This window comes from Acipenser ruthenus, chromosome 20 (genome assembly GCF_902713425.1).
Source record: "Acipenser ruthenus chromosome 20, fAciRut3.2 maternal haplotype, whole genome shotgun sequence".
In the NCBI taxonomy this organism is placed as follows: domain Eukaryota; kingdom Metazoa; phylum Chordata; class Actinopteri; order Acipenseriformes; family Acipenseridae; genus Acipenser; species Acipenser ruthenus.
The window spans coordinates 1,060,692-1,080,035 of NC_081208.1; the positions used below are offsets into that span (position 1 = coordinate 1,060,692).

The following is a 19,344-nucleotide window of genomic DNA, read 5'->3' on the forward strand; positions in this document are numbered from 1 at the left end:
TAATTTACCGTCAGCACATCCATGTGAAAAGGAAAATGGTTGATCCAAATATTTTCATTTTAACAGAGTACGATACTGTACTGCACTGGTGGGGGAACAGATAAACTGTATTATTAAATGAATCTCTAACCGATTAGTTTACACATTTTTTGTTATTTTAAAAAAGGTAAGGATTACTTTCAAGTAAACAAACTTTCTGCTTGTTAGTGCCTGTAATGATTATGTGGTGAAATTATTATATAAATGAGAATTTGGTGTTAACATCGCCCATAACATCGATGAAGCCACCAGCCCAAATGTTTGACGACTTGACCTGTTTTTACCATTGAATTAAGTTTAACCAAATCAGAGTAGGAACAGTGCAAAGAACTAAATGAGGATCCTACAGTTTCCATTTAAAAGAAAGTAAATTCCACTTGTAGCCGCTCCCAAGGTTTAAGCTCAGCTCCCTGACAATACTGTGCACTAGAAAAGTAAGAGAACAGACTCGACGGCATGCGTGGAATCTGAGGCATCTGAGCATTTTACTATGGGGTACGATTCACAGGACCAGCCCTGCCTTCTTCAACATTGTTGGGAACGCTGTCACGCCTTCAAAGACACATTGCAACAAGCACTTTTGAGTTACTGGAAGCTATTTAAGCAAATGCATGCTTGCTAGGATGAGCTACTTTAGCACTGGAATCATAAACATCTGATTTAAATGTCATCTCCTACATGCAAAAAAAAAAAAAAAAACACACACACACACCGTATCAGATTGCGGATTTACGTTTTCATATTAAAACTTGAAATGATCACAGCTCTTTCAGCTCTCTGGACCCTTGCTTAATTTTAGGATTCATCCCCAACAATCACACAGCACGTCTGGTTATTGGAACAGTACAATAATATGAGCCAACTATGCAAATGTGCTTCCTTCCAAGTTCCATATTAAAAGGGGTTAAATGACCTTCTTGCTATTGTAGTAAAATCCAATATTATTACACTCAGTAGTATTTAACTCCCTTATGTTCCAGACTAATTCCCAATATACCACTTCTCAAGACCATAAGTGCGAATTCCAGGAGCCTCAATGGAAATTGAAGGTTTAGACTTATTCACTTAAGACTGACCCTCATCTTATTACTATAGATGACGTTGAAGCTTGAGTTCGTTGAAATGAATATACAAAGCCCAGTGCTGAAAAATACCTAGATTTAAATCAGTATCAATCAATATATTCAATTGATCCAGTGTGCAGCGATTGATGGTAAATTGTCAACTTTTTTCTGATTCATACACCACTCAGCTGAAGTGGTGCACAAGAGGCTTCTCAGGGCTGAAAAAACAGCACGATATATGCTGTGTATTGAGATATCACAGACTGCTTTTTCTCCTGGATTTGTCTCAGATTACTGCATTCTTGAGGACAGGCGCACTCGTATAGCAGTCCATGGTTTGAGCTCTGCTTTCAAAGCAATCTTTTTGCAACCTGTCAAAGAGATTGATTGCAGGAGGGAGATCCTTGCTTGCCAAAGCACCTAAATCCCAGTGCCCACTGCAGGCCCCCCAAAACAAAACAAACAAATTAAAATACACAGAGAGAAAAGTATCAAAACAAAACCAGATTTCTTTTTAAATAACATTTTCTAAACCCTGCAGACAATATTGCAGGGTCAGCCCCCCAGACAGCTACCCACATGAAGGTCACATTTTACTGGATTCCTCTGCTTCTTATCTCCAGTCCCAGACTGACCATGAAGAATTCCAATCCAGGTCCGTCATTAGCACTTCGGGCTTCACTTGCAATGCATCACAGCCGTCTCGCAGCTGGTTGCTCAATTCCTCACTCCCCTATTAAAAGCAGCACCCAGGCTCTCCCACACATTACAAGCACAAGGGGGATGCACACCTAACAGAGGGTTCCCACGGTGACTCAAGGGTTCAGGCTCATGCACCTCATTGAGTACGTGCGAGGTGGGAACACGGAATGTTCTCAAATCACACGGAATGTTCCACTCACGCAAACATTCCGAGACCCCTTTCATTGGAATAAACACCCTTTTGTTTGATACTCTGTGCTACCAAGAAATGCTTCCCAGCACCTCATCAATCAACCTTTTCCCTGCAGGTCTCACCATTGGACATTCGCACCTATGTGAGTTTTCGTGACATATCGAAAAGGTTGAGATACTCTTCCATGGCAGGCAGGCATAAGCTGTTGGAAAGCACCATGAAATCGCAGTACCCTTCAGCCAAAGGCATTTCCTTAATTATACAGCAGGCTGGTGTTCGATTCAAACATGTGCCTATTCTTAATGGTTATATAATTAGGTAGAAAGGTACAGTACTGGGTGGGGCAACTAATCCCTGTTGCCCCCTAGAAATCTGACTATTAGGTTCTCACGCAAAGCCGAATAACTGTTACCCCAGGGAGTGAGGCACACAATAAGGGGCTGGTGAGCCTTCACAAGGAGGGCTTTATTCTGTTTTGTTTTGCCCTCTGTACACCAGCAACAAGACACCTGAATCAACTCAAAAGTACTGTTGTCAACTTACAGTTCAGTATTGTCTGGCTGTCTATAAATCCAGTCTGCATTTAAAAAAAACCTAACGTATAGCTATGGAAACCTCGTTTTACCTCTAAAGATCTATCAAACATAAGGAAGCACAGGTAACCGATTTCAGGGTGCGTTAAATCGAAAGCCCTGTTGAGATTAAAATAATGAAAATCATAAAATCATAAAACGTAGTTGCACACGCCTATGAAGATTGCTGAATTCACTAAACATAATTAAAGGATGCTGTTCCTTTTAAACTTTCCTTGATGACATCTGCATGGCTCGTTATGAATTTCCAATGAGATCATTCTTAAAAAAAAACACACACCATCAGCTGTGCGACTGATTCATTCAACTGCAATGATGGCCTGTGCTGCCCCTGCAATGTAATGGTTTAGGATGAGTTTAGATTACTTTAGTAATCTCCTGGCTGAGTAGTTATTGGGGCTCTTGGATCTGGAGGTCCAATAGCTTGCTGATGCAATGCACTGTATGGCTGTCTGTATGAATGACACCAAAATGACCCAAGCAATCACTGGGACGGCTAAACTCAATACCTTCCCCAGCCCCTGAACTAAAAGCTATTTTAATTCAATGGTCGATAACTTGCACAATTTGAAACCAGATTACAAGCAACCCAAATGCATCCTTATCATTAAAAAAAAAAAAAAACACGAATGAAGGTGCAAACTGTAAATCCATACAACAAAAAAAGAAAAGCTTTTATAAATTATAAATGCAATTATAATCATTTATCCAGTTGAGCCGCCCTGTTACACATATCCCCCATTTCCTCGTGAAAAAAAAAAACCAAAAAAGTTTAATTCATATAACAAAGTGACGGGTGTGGCCAGGTGTTTACCCACAGGATTGCGTGTGATGAGAACTTGGAGAATGTACAGATAATTATTTTCTAAAACATTACAATCACCTTATTAAAGGTGCTAAGCACAGACTTGTGTTTTCTGTGTTTGGCGCTTGCTGTTTTGGCATGTATCGGCACAGAGTAGGCTGTGGAATGCTTCTTAGAACAACAAGTCTACACCCCCATCTGGATTCATTGGAATTCTGTGGGATAATGTTTTCACAGTAATTGGCATTTCAGGTACTGGGCTGGCTCAAACCCATTACAAAACCTCACTATTAAAAGGCTAAGTGGGAAATACTGAAGGACTTAAAAGTAATACTGATAATACAGTAATATAGCAATACCAGAGCCATAGTGCTGTTTCACCTTAGAACGAGAATGCAGATCCCAGTGGGATGGCATTCTGGTGCAAACGGGAGCCATGACTCTACCACGTTATAACTGGTTCTGTGTCGGAGGTTCTTCAGGTTACACTGAAGGCTTTACAAGTCATATGAAGGATCTGCCAGATGCACACAAAGCTTGACATGGGTAGAATGGGGGCATCGTTTCTCGTACAGCTGCCTTCCTATGGTGGAGACTTTAAACCAGGGTTAAAGACTCCACGACTGGGTAATAGCACAGCATTATGACATTGCCAACCCAGATGTACCCATTACCAGCCAGAGCCAAAACAAGATGTCAGTGTCAAATCTCTTATAATAATGACCATGCTGCCTTAACAAAATCACCTTACACTAATAATACTGCATCATATATGTGATGTGAATCAGAAGAACATTGTCAGGGATGCTTTACGCATTAGATTAAATAATCCAGCCTAAATAAATCTACATTTAATTAAGATATACAAAGCACTACGCTTCCAATACTAAAAGCAATTATATAATATATATATATATATATATATATATATATATATATATATATATATATATATTATATATATATATTATATATATATTTATTGATAGAGGTTGCCAACAATCTTTGGTATACAGTTGATTGAGGATTTCTGCCAACTCTTTCTTCACGACAGCGTTATTGCAGGATTTGTTGCAGTGAAATGTCCAAGTGGCCTGTTAAGTGATTTCTTCAACAAACAAAAGAAAAAAACAAAACAACAATAAAAAAAAAACACATGTAACATAACACGGAGCTCAACGAACCTGTCCTTCAACATCAGAGGCTGACGTTCAGAATATAATCCTGCAACAATGCCGCTTCCTTGTCTTTTGATTAGAAAAACAAAACAACAACAACTGCAAAGGACTTGCGCTTTCTAATGCACAGCTGGGAAAAGGGAGTGTTGGGCAGCGGTACAGAAACCATGTCTGCTCTGTACCTTTATTGTTCTAATCACTTTTGATCTCTGCAATGGTGATCATATCAGTCTCTTCATTTTTCTCTCGTCTGTTTACTTCACACAGGTGCAACCAACCACTAACTACTCTCTTTCACCAGATTACTGTGGCCAATTGTTTAATTTCTCCTTTCCCATACTTTCTAGCACATGCCTTATCATTCAATCATTTTAAGCCAAAGGACAAGTGCAGTTGCCTTAGCAAATCGCCAAAGTCACCTCCAACAAACTGGTTTAACATTACCAACACATTTTCTTTCATACAATTGCCAATACATTTTCACTCTACACGAGGACTCGGTTTCCTTAGTCTGTTGTGAAATTTAAGTACAAGGAATTATACATAATTGAATAATCTTAATAGAGACCAGTGTAGTTAATGTAGGCCGTTGACCTGGATGTTTATCGGACAGGCAAATAAGATAACAAGGAAACACCTGCTCGCAGCTCATCTGGTGCTTTCGTTAAACATGCTGCTGCCCAAGGGCTGACTGGCATACATAGTGGACAGGGAGGCGATATCAATTACATTTACCCAGCCCAAGATCCGCAGCCTCACAGCAGTGGTCTGACGCTGCAATGAACAGGGCTGTCAGTGCTGTGACTTTATCCACAGGAAACTGGCACGAAACAAGCAGGCTAAATGAATTGGGAGGAAGAGACTGCCGTCGCAGTGCTGCGTGAAGGAGCAGTGCACAGGAACACACGCACGCACGCACGCACACACAGAGCAGGAGGCTTCAGAGCCTCAATGAGCATTCTGTAGCAGGTTGTTAATATGAGGCTGGTAAATGTATGTACGTATAAATCAATCTATCTATCTATCTATATCTATATCTATATATATATATATATATATATATATATAATTTTAATTATCATTTTAAAATGTTTGCAAGTTACTTTAACACTGAACCCGGCCTTGTACTCCACAGTCCCTCTGAAAAGGAGCTGACCATTGCTCTATAGCGTTTGAGCATCTCACAAAACAAATCAATTCCACTGCAGAATACCAAACAGAATACCAAACAGCAATGATTGTGTCCCTATCCCGTGTTTCTATCAGGGCTCAGTAAAGCAAACACACAGCCCTCCTGCTGATAGTATGCACGGCCCTGTAGACTTTCCTCAGCTCATTAGCTGCTGTTCATCATCCCCGCCACACAAACCCGCGTGTTTCCTTGGGTGAGATGTAAATAACCCAGGCAGATACTCCCCATGAAAACAACCTTTCAAATAGCTGATGCACTGCTCGCAGCTGACAGCGTAATTATACCAATCAGACAGAATATCGAATCGGCCCCCAGTGAAACAGTATCGGGACACAGGCAGGATTTAGAGATTCCCTGCTTCAGCAACGGCTGCAACAACGTGGTCTCAGAGACTATTATTCCTCGGCTTGTTAAATAAGCATTACTTCATGGTGAAAATGACACATCTTCAAGTTATTCCTGGACAATGTTGTACTTCTGGATTTAATTCATAAGAGTCTACAACAGTGTGAGCCTTTAGTGAGTAAAGTGCAGACTCTGATGACTGAGCAGTTACAGGAACACAAGCTGGAGGTCAGGAATATACTGTGTGGGATCAGCTACACTATTTTGTCCCTTGCTGCTTCCTGTACTAAGATTGAAAGCTCAGTCTCGCTCTTAGAAGACAAGCAGGGCAGGGTGCCAATCAGGCTTTCCAGATGAAGCAGGCCTTGACCCAGAGAGATGGGTCAAAATCATATTTATAAAACCCCTCCCTCGTCTTGTCTTTAAATGAGGTCTGGACGGGTGCCAGGACAGTGTCAGCACACATAACCAAATCGGACGGATCTGTGCTTCAGGAGAGCTGGGTTAGACAAGCGTGAGAGAGAGAGAGAGAGAGAGGGGATGCAGGGCCAGTCTGTGTCCCAGTTTTATTCAGACGGAAAAAAACAAGAGCCCAATCAAATTAAAACAATGTTTTGCGTTTGTGCCAGGATGCAATGCGGGATTGAAATGCTCAAAGCAAGGCTCAGCTGCAGCCCCCAAAGAATTTCACTCCTTCTTTTCCCATCTAGACAAACCGTGATGAGGCTGCAGTGTTCTCATTCACGCTGGAGATTAATATACCAGCTTAAACTTTTACCCTTTGGGTTTGACAATTTTCCATGCTTCCTGCATCCCCTACATGACACAGCACTACACTGAAACAGCTACACCAAAGGCAGAACATCACTCGTCTTTACAAACATTGACGTGGAAGGCGAATTAAATTACATTGGTGTACTGGACAGACAGCTTGGTTAAAAAACAGTTAGTTGATAATGGATTAAAAAGTCTAGCAATAACAGGACTTCTGCTACCTTTATAAAAGTTTACCGCACTGCATTTCTGAAGTTTTAAAATGCTTTTCTCCATGGTTATACTATGTATTTACCAAAATGTACCCCTGGTTTACCATATTTATTAATATGTTTTACAGGGCTTAACTATGCTTCAATTGTGCTTCATTACACTGCTATGCTTTTAATATGGACATCTTTTATAAAGGCAAGCATGTTCAGAACTGGGATTTGGAGTGCAATGCTGGTTAAAAGCTTGTTATTGCTGGACACCAACAGCACGCTGGCAATTGCAAGAATTTCTTACTGGGCAGGAATTTCTTACAGTGCTCCTGGGAAAGAAGCAGACTGTGTCCTTTTCAGGTCCTGCCAAAGTAAACTGATCAGCACGTCTGTGAACTCCACCTGGTAAACAGATCTGCTCTTAGGTAACCAGCTTTCCCCTTCAACTAGTTTCAGCATTAATAAAGACAGCTCATCTATCAATCAGACCGCAAGCATTGAACTCACTGCTGTCTTTACCATATACACTAGCGCAATCACACATGTTGTTGTATTACCATTAATTTACACGTGTCCATTCCCCCACACTGCGTTTGTGCACGAAGCCTTGTGGGACTTCAAGGGTATTTATAGTGGAAAGATTAGAAACAGGAAAGGAAGAATGAAGCAGCACACAGCCTGTGGGCTATCATTAGAGGTCTTCTTCAGCATTCCCAAAGAGGCTTGAGAAACGCACAGTATTTCTTCCACATTTACACTGCAAGTGCATTCTCCATAACCAAAAGTTAACCTCCGACCAAAGGGCAAATGGATGCTATCACTGCTTATGCGCAGGTCACTATGGTTACCAAGCTAAAGGAATGCATCTAACAATACAGTCACGTTTAAGCAAGACTTGTTAAGACAGGGAGTTCAGTGGTTTGAGCAATGGGCCAGGATGCAGTAGGATGTGGGTTTAGAGTAAACCACCTGGTACCAGTAAAACCAGCACCCCTGTGTATTTACCAGACAACCCTATTTGTTTGCTCAGACAGATATTTTGACATGCTGCCGATTGATACCAACATGCATTAATTAACAATCCAGACGTTACTATTGATAAACTGTTGCTGCACAACAGAAAGTTCAACCATGATGCTTTAACGTAAAAGAGTTTTCACAGCACTTCTCAACTGCTCCAGTGCACAAGAGCCAACAGCATTCCTGGACACGAGGAGAAGTCCCTGGGATTGATGCCGTGAGTCACTCTAATCTATCTGGAAGGAACTTTCCTCCTCCCTCTGAACCAGCAAGTCAGAACAATGGGCCCCTCTAAGCCGTCAGCATTTGCAGCTCCTTCCCTCATTAATCCCTGCAATCAAAGGGCATGTTGTCCTGCGCCACACTAAAGTGATACGAGGCAAAACAAAGGACTTATTAAGCTCTTGCACTGACGAACCTGCTTTACTTCAAATTTTATTTTATTTTTAAAAAGAACAGCGTTAAACGATCCCATTCTTATGCAGATGAATGCGTTGCTGCGTTCACAGAGATTCCTTTGTGCGCGGTTCAGTTCATGCAGACAGCAGCACAGCTATGAGCTGCCGTACAGTATGACTGTTAATAAATCAAGGGAGCGCTACGGCACGCACGGCGCTTGAAGCCACGATTGCCATTATCAGCACGTATCCCCAAGGAATCTAAGGAAAAGTCTCTAAATAATAATGAACTATTTATAATATCTTCCTTAAGAGCCCAAAAACTGTCCAGCTGCAGGTTCCTGCAGTAGAACTCTGGTCGATCTTTAATATATCCTTAGAGGGCATCGAAATAGATCCGGGCATTCTAAGTTCTAAAGAACTCTTGAATGGAATCCTCTATCCATATATGCTAGTTAAGCACTGACCCCATATGAACTTCACCCCAGCCAAACCTACCGTATTGCTTTGTTCACTGCACTGCCCTGATTCAATTAGAAACTGCTAAATGAAATCAGTCCCTTCCAAAACCTAGTTATGTGTAAGCACTTAGCCAAGATGAGACTAGGGAAATATGTGGACTATGGACCTTATTTTTTCAATCTTTTTTGGCAATTTAATGTTATTTTAAAAAGCAGCATTTGTTGACAAATATACAAGTCCCTTTTCAAACATAAATCATAATAAAAAGTGTAATATTTGTTATTAAAAGGTTAACCCTTAGGGTGCGGTTTCTTTCATTATCATGCCTTTATTATACAAATATCCACCCATCCTTTTGGGACTGGAAAAATCTTTACAATGTCCGATAACACAATCTTTGACACAAGCGCAGTATTACTTCATGTTGTGTCAGGGGCGGATTCTGCTCAGGGCATTTAACACAGAGTAACCCCTTACACTGCAAAAATACCCTGCCCGCTGTAGAAACCTTTTTCCAATAACACTTTCATGTTGCGCACATCAAGCGATTAACAAAATGCCTTTTGATCAGTTGTGCAGCGGAGCATCAGGTCGCATCCTGGTCTTCACGCTGAGACTCCGAGTGCATCCTGTCCTGCCTCCTTTATAAACTGCGTCTGATTAGAAAATGGAACTGGTACAGCCAGCAGTCCTTCTCTCATCTTCAAATCGACAGCGGCTGAAACGTTCTTTTTGCAATTCTGTTTCATGCACTGTGTAGCAATCCTTTTAAGACTTGTATACATTAACAGATGAAAGGGCCACCACACCGTCCCGGAAAACATAGCACCCAAGGCCGGCTTAAAATATTAGAGCGCATTTTATTTATTTTTTTACAACATTCACACATCAGTAATATCACAAACCTGGACAGAATTCTTCAGCAGAGATGTACAACAATATTGGTGGAAATCACTAATACTTATTTTTTCTCCTTTCAGTTTCAGTTTTTTCTCCTTTTCAGTTTTTTATAATGCAGCTGCATATAAAATATCCCTTAAATCAATATTTGACATTTATATACTGCAGAAACATGCCCCTGTAGCCGGAAAACAGTTTCATGTTCTCCTTTACTTTTATAATACAATATTATTCATATTCTTTCCCTTCCTCCCCAAAGACAACCTTCCCAAAATGAACAATTGCCTAATGTTTGGTATGAAGAGTTCCCAGCCCCTACACAAATAACATACCATTATCATAGGGGCCAAATTCTGTCATTTCCCTAAAAAAATAATAAAAGGTTCCCAACACAGGAGGGGTTGCTTTAGTCCCTCTCCAGTGAACCGTCACAAGCAAGACAGTCTCTCACAGGAAAAGCATGACCTCACTCAACCCGACCCCCTCCCTCCCTCCCTCCCTCTCGCTCACCCAGCCGCAGAGCACAAAGCCCAGGAAGCACGGAGTCACTTCCTCCTTGAGCACGCTGAACAGACAAAACAGGAGCACAGATCTGAGGCTTTACCCTGATTATTACTGCTCCTGCTGCATTAAATCACATTCCAGATCAGATATGAAGGATCAGATCACAGGCGAGAGACCAGGAACACATGGGTTGCTAAGCCTCCGGGTGGGGGAGGGTGGAGGGGTACTTTTATGACACACATTGCTGGAGTCTCAGGTTACCTTCTACATAAATACTTTGAGATCTGGGTCAGATATGTGTGTATCTATGTATTCTCAGACACACACACATGTTTGAGAACCCCAATGAAACAATAAAACTACTATTGCTTCTCTCATGCTTCGTAACAGCACTGTGCTACTGTATCCCTTCAACAAAATATTTCATATTGCACACTAGATAAAAAGAAGAGCTTGAATAAATAGGGATCTTTGTACTTTACACATAGACAAACATAGGGAAGCTGCTTCCAGCAATTACTGTCCCTATTTGTGTCTCACTCCACTGCATTTTGAGACATTATAGCTTTTTTTTTTGTGTGTGTGTGTGCTTAGTTAGACACAACCATGCACCCTTAGATTAGGCCACCAACAACTACAGCACACATGGCTCAGATTGCTATGAAAGTGAAGACTATGCCCTGTCTAGATACAGAATGTTTCCTATCCTATTCTGAATGTGCTGGGGTGCTCAGCCAAACCCCCTCTTTCAACACTCTGTGCTGTCCAATGAGCACCATCGGCTGCTAAAGCTGTGTCCTGGACAGCTGCAAGTTGGTCTTTCCAGCACATGTTTGTGGTTACATTTGGCGCGATGGCTAAAGACTCCCATTGCACAGAGTTTTGAGCCAGTCCTAATTTTTTTTAAGAGAGCCTCTTGAGGCTCGTCCGAGCTTGTCAGCTCTGTGCTTTGTCTAAGAACTGGAACCAATGCGTGCGCAATGTTCAAACCGCTACTTTCATTCACATACTTCTGCTTCTCCTGATTGTGAAACTGTCCTCACAAGACTGCAGGGCTTTAATGAGCTTGTATGATGACAAACGGCACAGCAACAGCAAGCAAGAGAAAGAAAATAACTAGCAAGTATCCCGGGCTGATTGAGGATTAATAACATGAATTAGCTGAAAAAAAAAAAAAAAACATGCAGGAAATGGCACAGCTGCAAGACTATTCCTGGAAGTGATTTTATTTTTTATTATTTAAGTCTTATGTTTCTGAAGATTACAGGCACATTACCCAGCAGGCTCACCGCAGCTTATCATGTCTGTCTGGTTTGTGATAAAACTCCACATAGGCCAGCTGTTCTCGTGTAATTATATTTTCAGGACAATCGGGTTATTGAGGTCAAAACGTTGCTGTAAACAAGAGGACGGGACGAGAAGCACAAACCCCATTCCATTGCGGATCTGACCAGTCCAGATTTTACCTCAAGCTGCATATACGAGACCTCTACTAATGTGCGCTTGAGTCGAAGGCTTGGGTGTACCCAATTATGCTCATAAACCCCCACATGGCTCAAACTGCCCCGTGAAGGGAGTTTAATTTCCCTATGCTGTTTGAGATTCCAGTCATTCCAACAGGGGTTACTCAATCTCTTATGTCAATAACTCCTGTTATTTAACACAATATATTTCATTCATTCATTTCATGTAAGGAACGTGCAGTTACTCGAGCAGAACAGCAGGTTTACTCAAACCAGGTATTTGCTAGTTGCAGACAGCTGTCTCCAGCGGTGGTTCACACACATCTGAAAAATTAACTGCTGGAACAAAACGGATGACAGAAAAAAAACCATAGCTGCAAAGCATAAAATAGGACCTGCTTGTCTGATGTGCTGTCCGGTTCCCTGGGGCTAGGCACACATGAAGACTCTGAAAAGAGTATGCAGCCTGTTATTTGTACACATGCTTTACTTCTGCATGCTGGCCCATTAAAACATCTGCTTGGTCTGAACGATGAACAACAAGCCTGTCCTGTCCTGTCCTGTCCACCCCAGCTGATTTTCAGGAGCTCAAGCAGAAGGGGCAGGTGTTACAAAATGTATTTTTTTTTTATTTTCTTTAGCTCCTGTATCTATGACAATCGCCAAACACAGAGTATTATTTACTGCCCATCGCCTCATATAGCAACTATTAGCACTGCCTTAACAGTGCAGTGAAACACTAACAAAGGGACTATCTTTTTTTAAATCTCCCCCTGGCATGTGCCTCAGCCACTCCGCTGGTCAAGCAAAACTTGCATCAACGGCGGACGGCTATTCTGAGATCATATTAAACACGACAGCTGAAGTCGTCTTTTAAAAAAAAAATAATAATAATAACTTAACAGGGAACAGCTTTGAGTAATCCAAGACTTAACCCCATATTTATAACTTTATGGTTCCTATCGTTAAGCTTGTGCAGTCAGGTCTTCAGAGGTAAAAGGCATACCTGCAAAACACTCCAGTTATAAATGATAATACTAATACTAATGGTAACTTCAGTAGGGTAATTCACATACATGCACGTATGAGCTGTAATGTGGTAAATTAAAAACCACGGTTTGAAACTGCATGCCAAGAGGTGGAAAGCTGTGGATTAATTGCCTTATCCCATGCAGCTGCACAATTACTTTACTGGTACCTGCCGCCATGTCAAATACTAAAACAAAGAGCTAAACAATACCAACAATCTATTCAAACGAAAGGAGACGCCCTTCTCAAGAATGATGCGACTGATCCGGGTGTAACCGATGAATCACGATACTTTCCTTGCAGGACATATCATATCGTAAAAGAGGTCTGTATCGTGATACCAGACCAAGAGCACAACATGGCTCATTGCAGTTCACACAGTGGATCTCCATTAAAGAACACATGTGTTTTGTAGCTGGTATGAATACATCCTCTACCTAACTCATTTAAGTTGAGTCTTTGACATCATCAACACAACACGTGAACTCACTGTAATTGCTAGGCGCACAAACCTGTACATGTTTTGGACAGTATTAAGTGTAATTAAAAGGCATAATTTTAAAAACACACAATTACTGGGAATTTAAGTAAACAGTTTATAAAAGTAATTCATGAGAAACGGTCACCTACAATGTTCCCAAATCAGCCACCCACACCATACTTCAGGGATGGGAATAAAACTCCTAGTGCATAGCAGTGTCACCCATTTCAGGTTTTACTAGGAGCTTGATCAGCCCCAGTGTAAAGGTAACAAGCTCAGGTGTATCTTATTAAAGATCAGGAATGGATCAAACCACTACACAATCTCCATCACTGAAGTTACTTCATAGTGACACAGCTTTGTTTATTTCACACCTAACGCTGTGTGCAACTTGAGCACAACACAGACAAACCTATTTAAGAGAAGGGATGGGATCAAATATTAAAAGGTGATTTGCTTAGAATTTAACCTGGGAACCGTGAATGGCAAAACACCTGGTTGTGAATCTATTAAGTTCTTGGCAATGTAATAATAAGGTGTGTATTAATATCACTTTTTAAATTTCCAAGCAGGATGGTTCCACAAAAAAGGAAACAGAATTTGATTACATCTCCATTGATAAGACCGAAGGGATGGATCTTAAAATCAATCTGCGGTATCCAATAATAAATACACTTTGCAGCCACCCTAAAAGAATGGAAATAAGGTGAGCTTTTTGATAGCGAAGAAAATACAATTACACACACAATGTATCTCTTAATCAAAGAAACTACAAAATGATATCGCAAAAGTCTACCGGAAGCCATACAGTATTTCATGTTAGATTTCGAAATGTCACATTTTTTCAATTGTCAGTTTTTCGTTAAGTACATGGAAAAACTACAAAGCGGTATATATAATTGAATATGTTAACGTGTATTCAGCAGCTTTCATTTGACTTTATGAAGCAAATCTGTTATTTCTATAACTTGGTGATGCAAAACTTTTGGCCAAAGCTGTACATCCGGTTTAGCTAAATCATTGCAGATGGATTGGATCGTTTCATTGAAATCTGCAAAACTGCAATTGGGTATAAATTACAAAGACGCAATATACCTTAACGCATCAATATAATGTTTGAGTTTAGATCACTATTATTATCAAGGAAGGAGAGCGAGAGAGAGACCCCACCTACCTTCGTTTGTACTCGTCCCTCTCTCGTTTGACTTTGGCCAGCACGTTGTAAAGCGCCCGAAGTTCTGGTGTGATGGTATCGATTTGTACCCCTACCCCGTCCGGATGCGTCCAGGTCACCCCGGGACCCTGCAACGTCTCGAACCGCTCCCCTTGTCTTCGAACGTGGGTGAAGCTCCAAATGTTTCCGGGCAGCCGAGAGTGGTGGTAGAGCCCAGGGGCCGGTGGATTCGAAGAGGAAAAGTCGGTCTGGACCGCTTGGTTCCGGGTGTAAACGGGTCGGCAGCGAGGCTTCTGGAGGAGAGCTTCCTGCAGCTGTGCCTCAAGCAGCTTGTTCCTTCGCTCCAGTTCATGTACTTTGGCTAGAAAGCAGCGGAATCGCACGTTTAATGTCTTCAGAACATGGATGTTGGAGCCCAGATCGTTTCGCAGCGCACTGGTGACCGCCGGGCGCGCACCCCTGGCCGCAGACCCGGCTACGGGGACCGCGGAGAACCCAGATGCTTGAGACCCCTCGGCGAAATGCAACGAGTTCATCATCATGAATCTGTATTAAAAAAAAAAAAAAAAACACAAAAAAATAATCGCTATATTTAAAGGCCCGTCTTCCTTTCTTTCTATATATAAAATGAGACCACCAGAGTTTCCTATGCTCGAAACCCTTGGAGTGAGATTGACAATTCGGCTCGTTGTGGTGCAGCCATTGCTGTCAGCCTAGCTTTTGTATTTGTTATTTAAAAAAAAAAAATTAAAAAAAGAGAAAGCGTTTTTTTGATCAGAAGTACAAAACTCTAATACAAAATAAAACCGTTCATTTATTTTCCCGTGCCGGGGACTCAGGATGGGTATGCGGCGGTAAGTGGCGCATCCATTGCTGTAATTTTTGCAGTTAAACGCATGCAAGCCTATACATACACACGCGCAGACTGCTGATACTGTAATGCTTCGAATAGAGCTCCGTCCTGCACACTAGGACAAGTCTCCGCTATTCTGAGTTCAGTGACTCCAATGCACCACTCCTATATCTGCGCTCTGCCCCCTGCAGGCGCTAGGAGCCAACTACAGCTGCCATTCTCCCCCAGGGCTGAAGCCGAGTTGGTGGGGAAGTATTATTAACGGCAAGTCCGTAAACTTGCTAATGTTGCTTTGATACGGGTGCTGCCTGCCGAATTATAATAACACAAAACATTCCAAAGCATGACGTGAATTGGTGGCAGGTGATGCTGTTTAGGCTTTACTGGTAATTACTGTATCATAAGAACATAAGAAAGTTTACAAACGAGAGGAGGCCATTCAGCCCATCTTGCTCGTTTGGTTGTTAGTAGCTTATTGATCCCAGAATCTCATCAAGCAGCTTCTTGAAGGATCCCAGGGTGTCAGCTTCAACAACATTACTGGGGAGTTGGTTCCAGACCCTCACAATTCTCTGTGTAAAAAAGTACCTCCTATTTTCTGTTCTGAATGCCTTATCTAATCTCCATTTGTGACCCCTGGTCCTTGTTTCTTTTTTCAGGGGTCGACACTGTCTATACCTTTTAGGATTTTGAATTCTTGAATCAGGTCGCCGCGAGGTCTTCTAAAACTTCACTAACACCTTACTACTAAATCCTGTTTTATTTAATTTAATTTATTTATTTTTGTTAATTTTGTGCATACTAAAATAAAACCAACCCTGACTTAAAATCCTTATTCTGTGCACATTTGAAATAATCTAATTGTTACTTTGTATTACTAGGTACTAGAGTTTCAAGCGTGTGTGTGACCTGTGTCTGGCTGTGAATGATCACGATAGTGGTGTTATTTGGTGGTACGCGTTAAAACCATGTACTGTGTTTGCCCAGGCTCCGCACATGATTTTAGCTCAGAAGACAAGGAAACGCCCATCTGAACGGGTACGATGAACTGCGTTTGGCCCTTAAAATTATTTTTAATATATATTTCACTGGGGATAACAACACAAATACAAGAGACATACGTGCAACTTCACGTTTACTTGTTGATTAGAACCGAAGATAGTTACCACTGCCATCATGTGACATGTCTTTGAGCTGAAAGGTTATTTTTTTAATTTGATTTATCGTCTGCTCCAGGCTATGCCTCGCCCAACAAACTCACCTTCTTAATTGTTTTTCGTTTTTGTTTAAATGTTTTAACATGTAACCTAGAATCGCGTTGCGTGCACACTAGCTTTCAGAGTTGAGGCGTGATAACAGGTTTTAATTTAATGTCCCTAAATGGGTTTATTATTCGTTTTGTGTGGGAGACTTTGAAGTACAGGGCTTGTAACTTGCTGAAGGCCTTTTTCCCCCCTCTGCATTTTTCAGACATCCAGTGGGCAACACAAAGCGGCAACGATCTATTGTATTTGATATTCCAGCAGATATTCACATTAAGAATTCCTAACTACATAATTATTATTTATTTCTTAGCAGACACCCTTATCCAGGGCGACTTACAATTGTTACAAGATATAACATTTTTTTTTTTACATAAAATTACCCATTTATACAGTTGGGTTTTTACTGGAGCAATCTAGGTAAAGTATCTTGCTCAAGGGTACAGCAGCAGTGTCCCCCACCTGGGATTGAACCCACGACCCTCCGGTCAAGAGTCCAGAGCCCTAACCACTACTCCACACTGCTGCTTTGAAATTAGAAAAACAAGTTGTTTATGAGTATCGAGGATAATTCCATAAAACATTCTATGCTATTGATACAAGCACAGTATTCTAGCACAGTATTCTACCAGTGTCGTTTTCCAATGAGTTATTTCGGTACTGTGTGTTTCCTTTGCAGAATGTAACACAGGAGGCCCATAGTCTCCAAAAGCTGTTTTCAGGAATATTGTCAAGAAATCGCTTTTCACCTGTTTTAGAAAGGGTTGGATACTCAAAAGTGCTCTTAAAAAAAAAAACACTCCTTCGAACAGCTCTTAAATATCTGCGATAAGTCTATTCACGGGAGAGATTTATTTACACAATTTAAGACATTTCGTTTACAAGAATTCAATTAGCCGTGGCAGGGTGGATTCTCAGCCTTACAAACATACAACAAAACGGGATCATTTCAGCTCAAGTGAACCCGATTCAGGGGGAATGTTTTTTTCACATTGTAGTTGAAGATACACACAGAACGACTTGATGAAAAGGGTTCCATGGAACAATATTGAAAAGAACTACAGTAAAGAAGGCGAACCAACAAGCCCGTATAAACACACACGTAATAAAGGTTATTGACATTCCAGGAAACATGGTCCTGATCACTATCACGCCATATCAGTGTAACGCTTTTATACCACGCTGTGTGCCAGTGGTTGGATGCCAGCTTCCTAGCCCCCTGACTGGCTGGGGATACCCGAAGGCATGGCTCCTGCGGTTCAAAACCACCTACTGTGGCTTTAGCCTGTCCTGGGACTTCCGAAACACGCGGTTTATGTGTTACATGCGCTGCCATGATCATGGAATGAAAAAAAAACGAGGCTTTATCAATTGCATTTCAGCCCGAGAGCTTTTCGGGGAATTAATGCATGACATCATTTTGGGGAGCTGCCGCTAGAAAAACTACTTAGGTTTTAATTCCCTTTCATCCTCGAACATAATCTCCCCCAATCCTGCCTGATAATGAACGCCCTGTGATCGAAGGAGCCTGCCTCACACCTTTACCATTCTGCCATGCCAGCTTCCCTGCCTGCTATTAAAATAATATGAAAGGACTAAGCCTAGTTTATTTAGTGTAATACACTGACAGCTTAATACTTTTCTGTGACTCCACTATTACATCACTATGCAGTTCTTGCAAAACGTTCCAGTTGGTTGCTAGTGAATACCTACAGCACTGGCCAAAAATTTTGCATCACCTAGAATTTTAGGATGGAGACTGAGAAAAAAAAAACTATAGGAACATTTTTTATTTAACATCATATAATCAAAGAAACTACAAAATGATATTGCAAGTCTACCGGAAGCCATACTAGTAGTACAGTATTTCATGTTAGATCGAAATGTCACATTTAAAAAAAAAAAAAAAAAAAGGTCAGGTTTTCATTAAGTAGATAGACAGCTACAAAGCGGTATGTAATGCAATATGTTAACGTAACATATTCAGCGGGGTTTCTACGACTTTATGAAGCGAAACTTTTGGCCATCGCTGTAGTGTAAACCTTTCGGGGAAGTTTGGAGCGCTGTCACTCACAGAAAGTACTTTCACACCCTTTATAATTCTGCCATGCTTCCGACAGATCCCCTTTGACAGGCTGATGCCTCACTGATCCAGCGAGCAGAGAGAGACGTTTCTCTGAAGGCGAGGCACGCTGCTGTGGGAGACCTGACAGGAGAGCTCAGGTCTGTAACACACCTGCAATGACTTACAGACTGATTCGGCGCGGAGACAGGCAACCTATCAAGCCTCGACCAGCACAGCGTCTATCGCTGTAGCAATCCGGGGACATCATTTAATTTTATTACATCCTGTTGTGCTGCTGGCAGCATTTCCAGATCAGTTAACCATGCTTCATGAATCCTTCTTTGTTAGAAATGCATTAATCAGATATCCATTCAAGCTCACTGGCGTGTTTCTCTTCCCTGCCATGCAAATGTCAGAAAAATCCTTTCAACATCCTTTTAAAAACACATATGACCTTAAATGAATGCCTTTTGAATTCCAAGGGGCCTTTTAATTGAAAGGGGGGACCGTGGTTTTGAAAAGACGAATGTATTAGAAAAGATAACAAGGCAATGCAGTGTGTATATATATATATATATATATATATATATATATATATATATATATATATATAAAATCTCCTGTATAAAAGTGACTCCCACATGG

At 41.2% G+C, this 19,344-nt stretch overlaps 1 protein-coding gene across 2 annotated transcripts in view; it reads right to left on the bottom strand.

Moving 5' to 3' along the window:
• Positions 1 to 15,535, bottom strand: part of LOC117425494 (intermediate filament family orphan 2) — a 30,076-nt gene extending 14,541 nt beyond the window's left edge. For both annotated transcript variants that reach the window (XM_058993036.1, XM_058993035.1), the window contains exon 1: positions 14,520 to 15,535. In XM_058993036.1, coding sequence (XP_058849019.1) covers positions 14,520 to 15,061 — 542 coding nt within the window. In that variant the 5' untranslated portion in view covers positions 15,062 to 15,535. The remainder of the gene's footprint in view (positions 1 to 14,519) is intronic.
• Between the last annotated feature and the right edge of the window lie 3,809 nt (positions 15,536 to 19,344).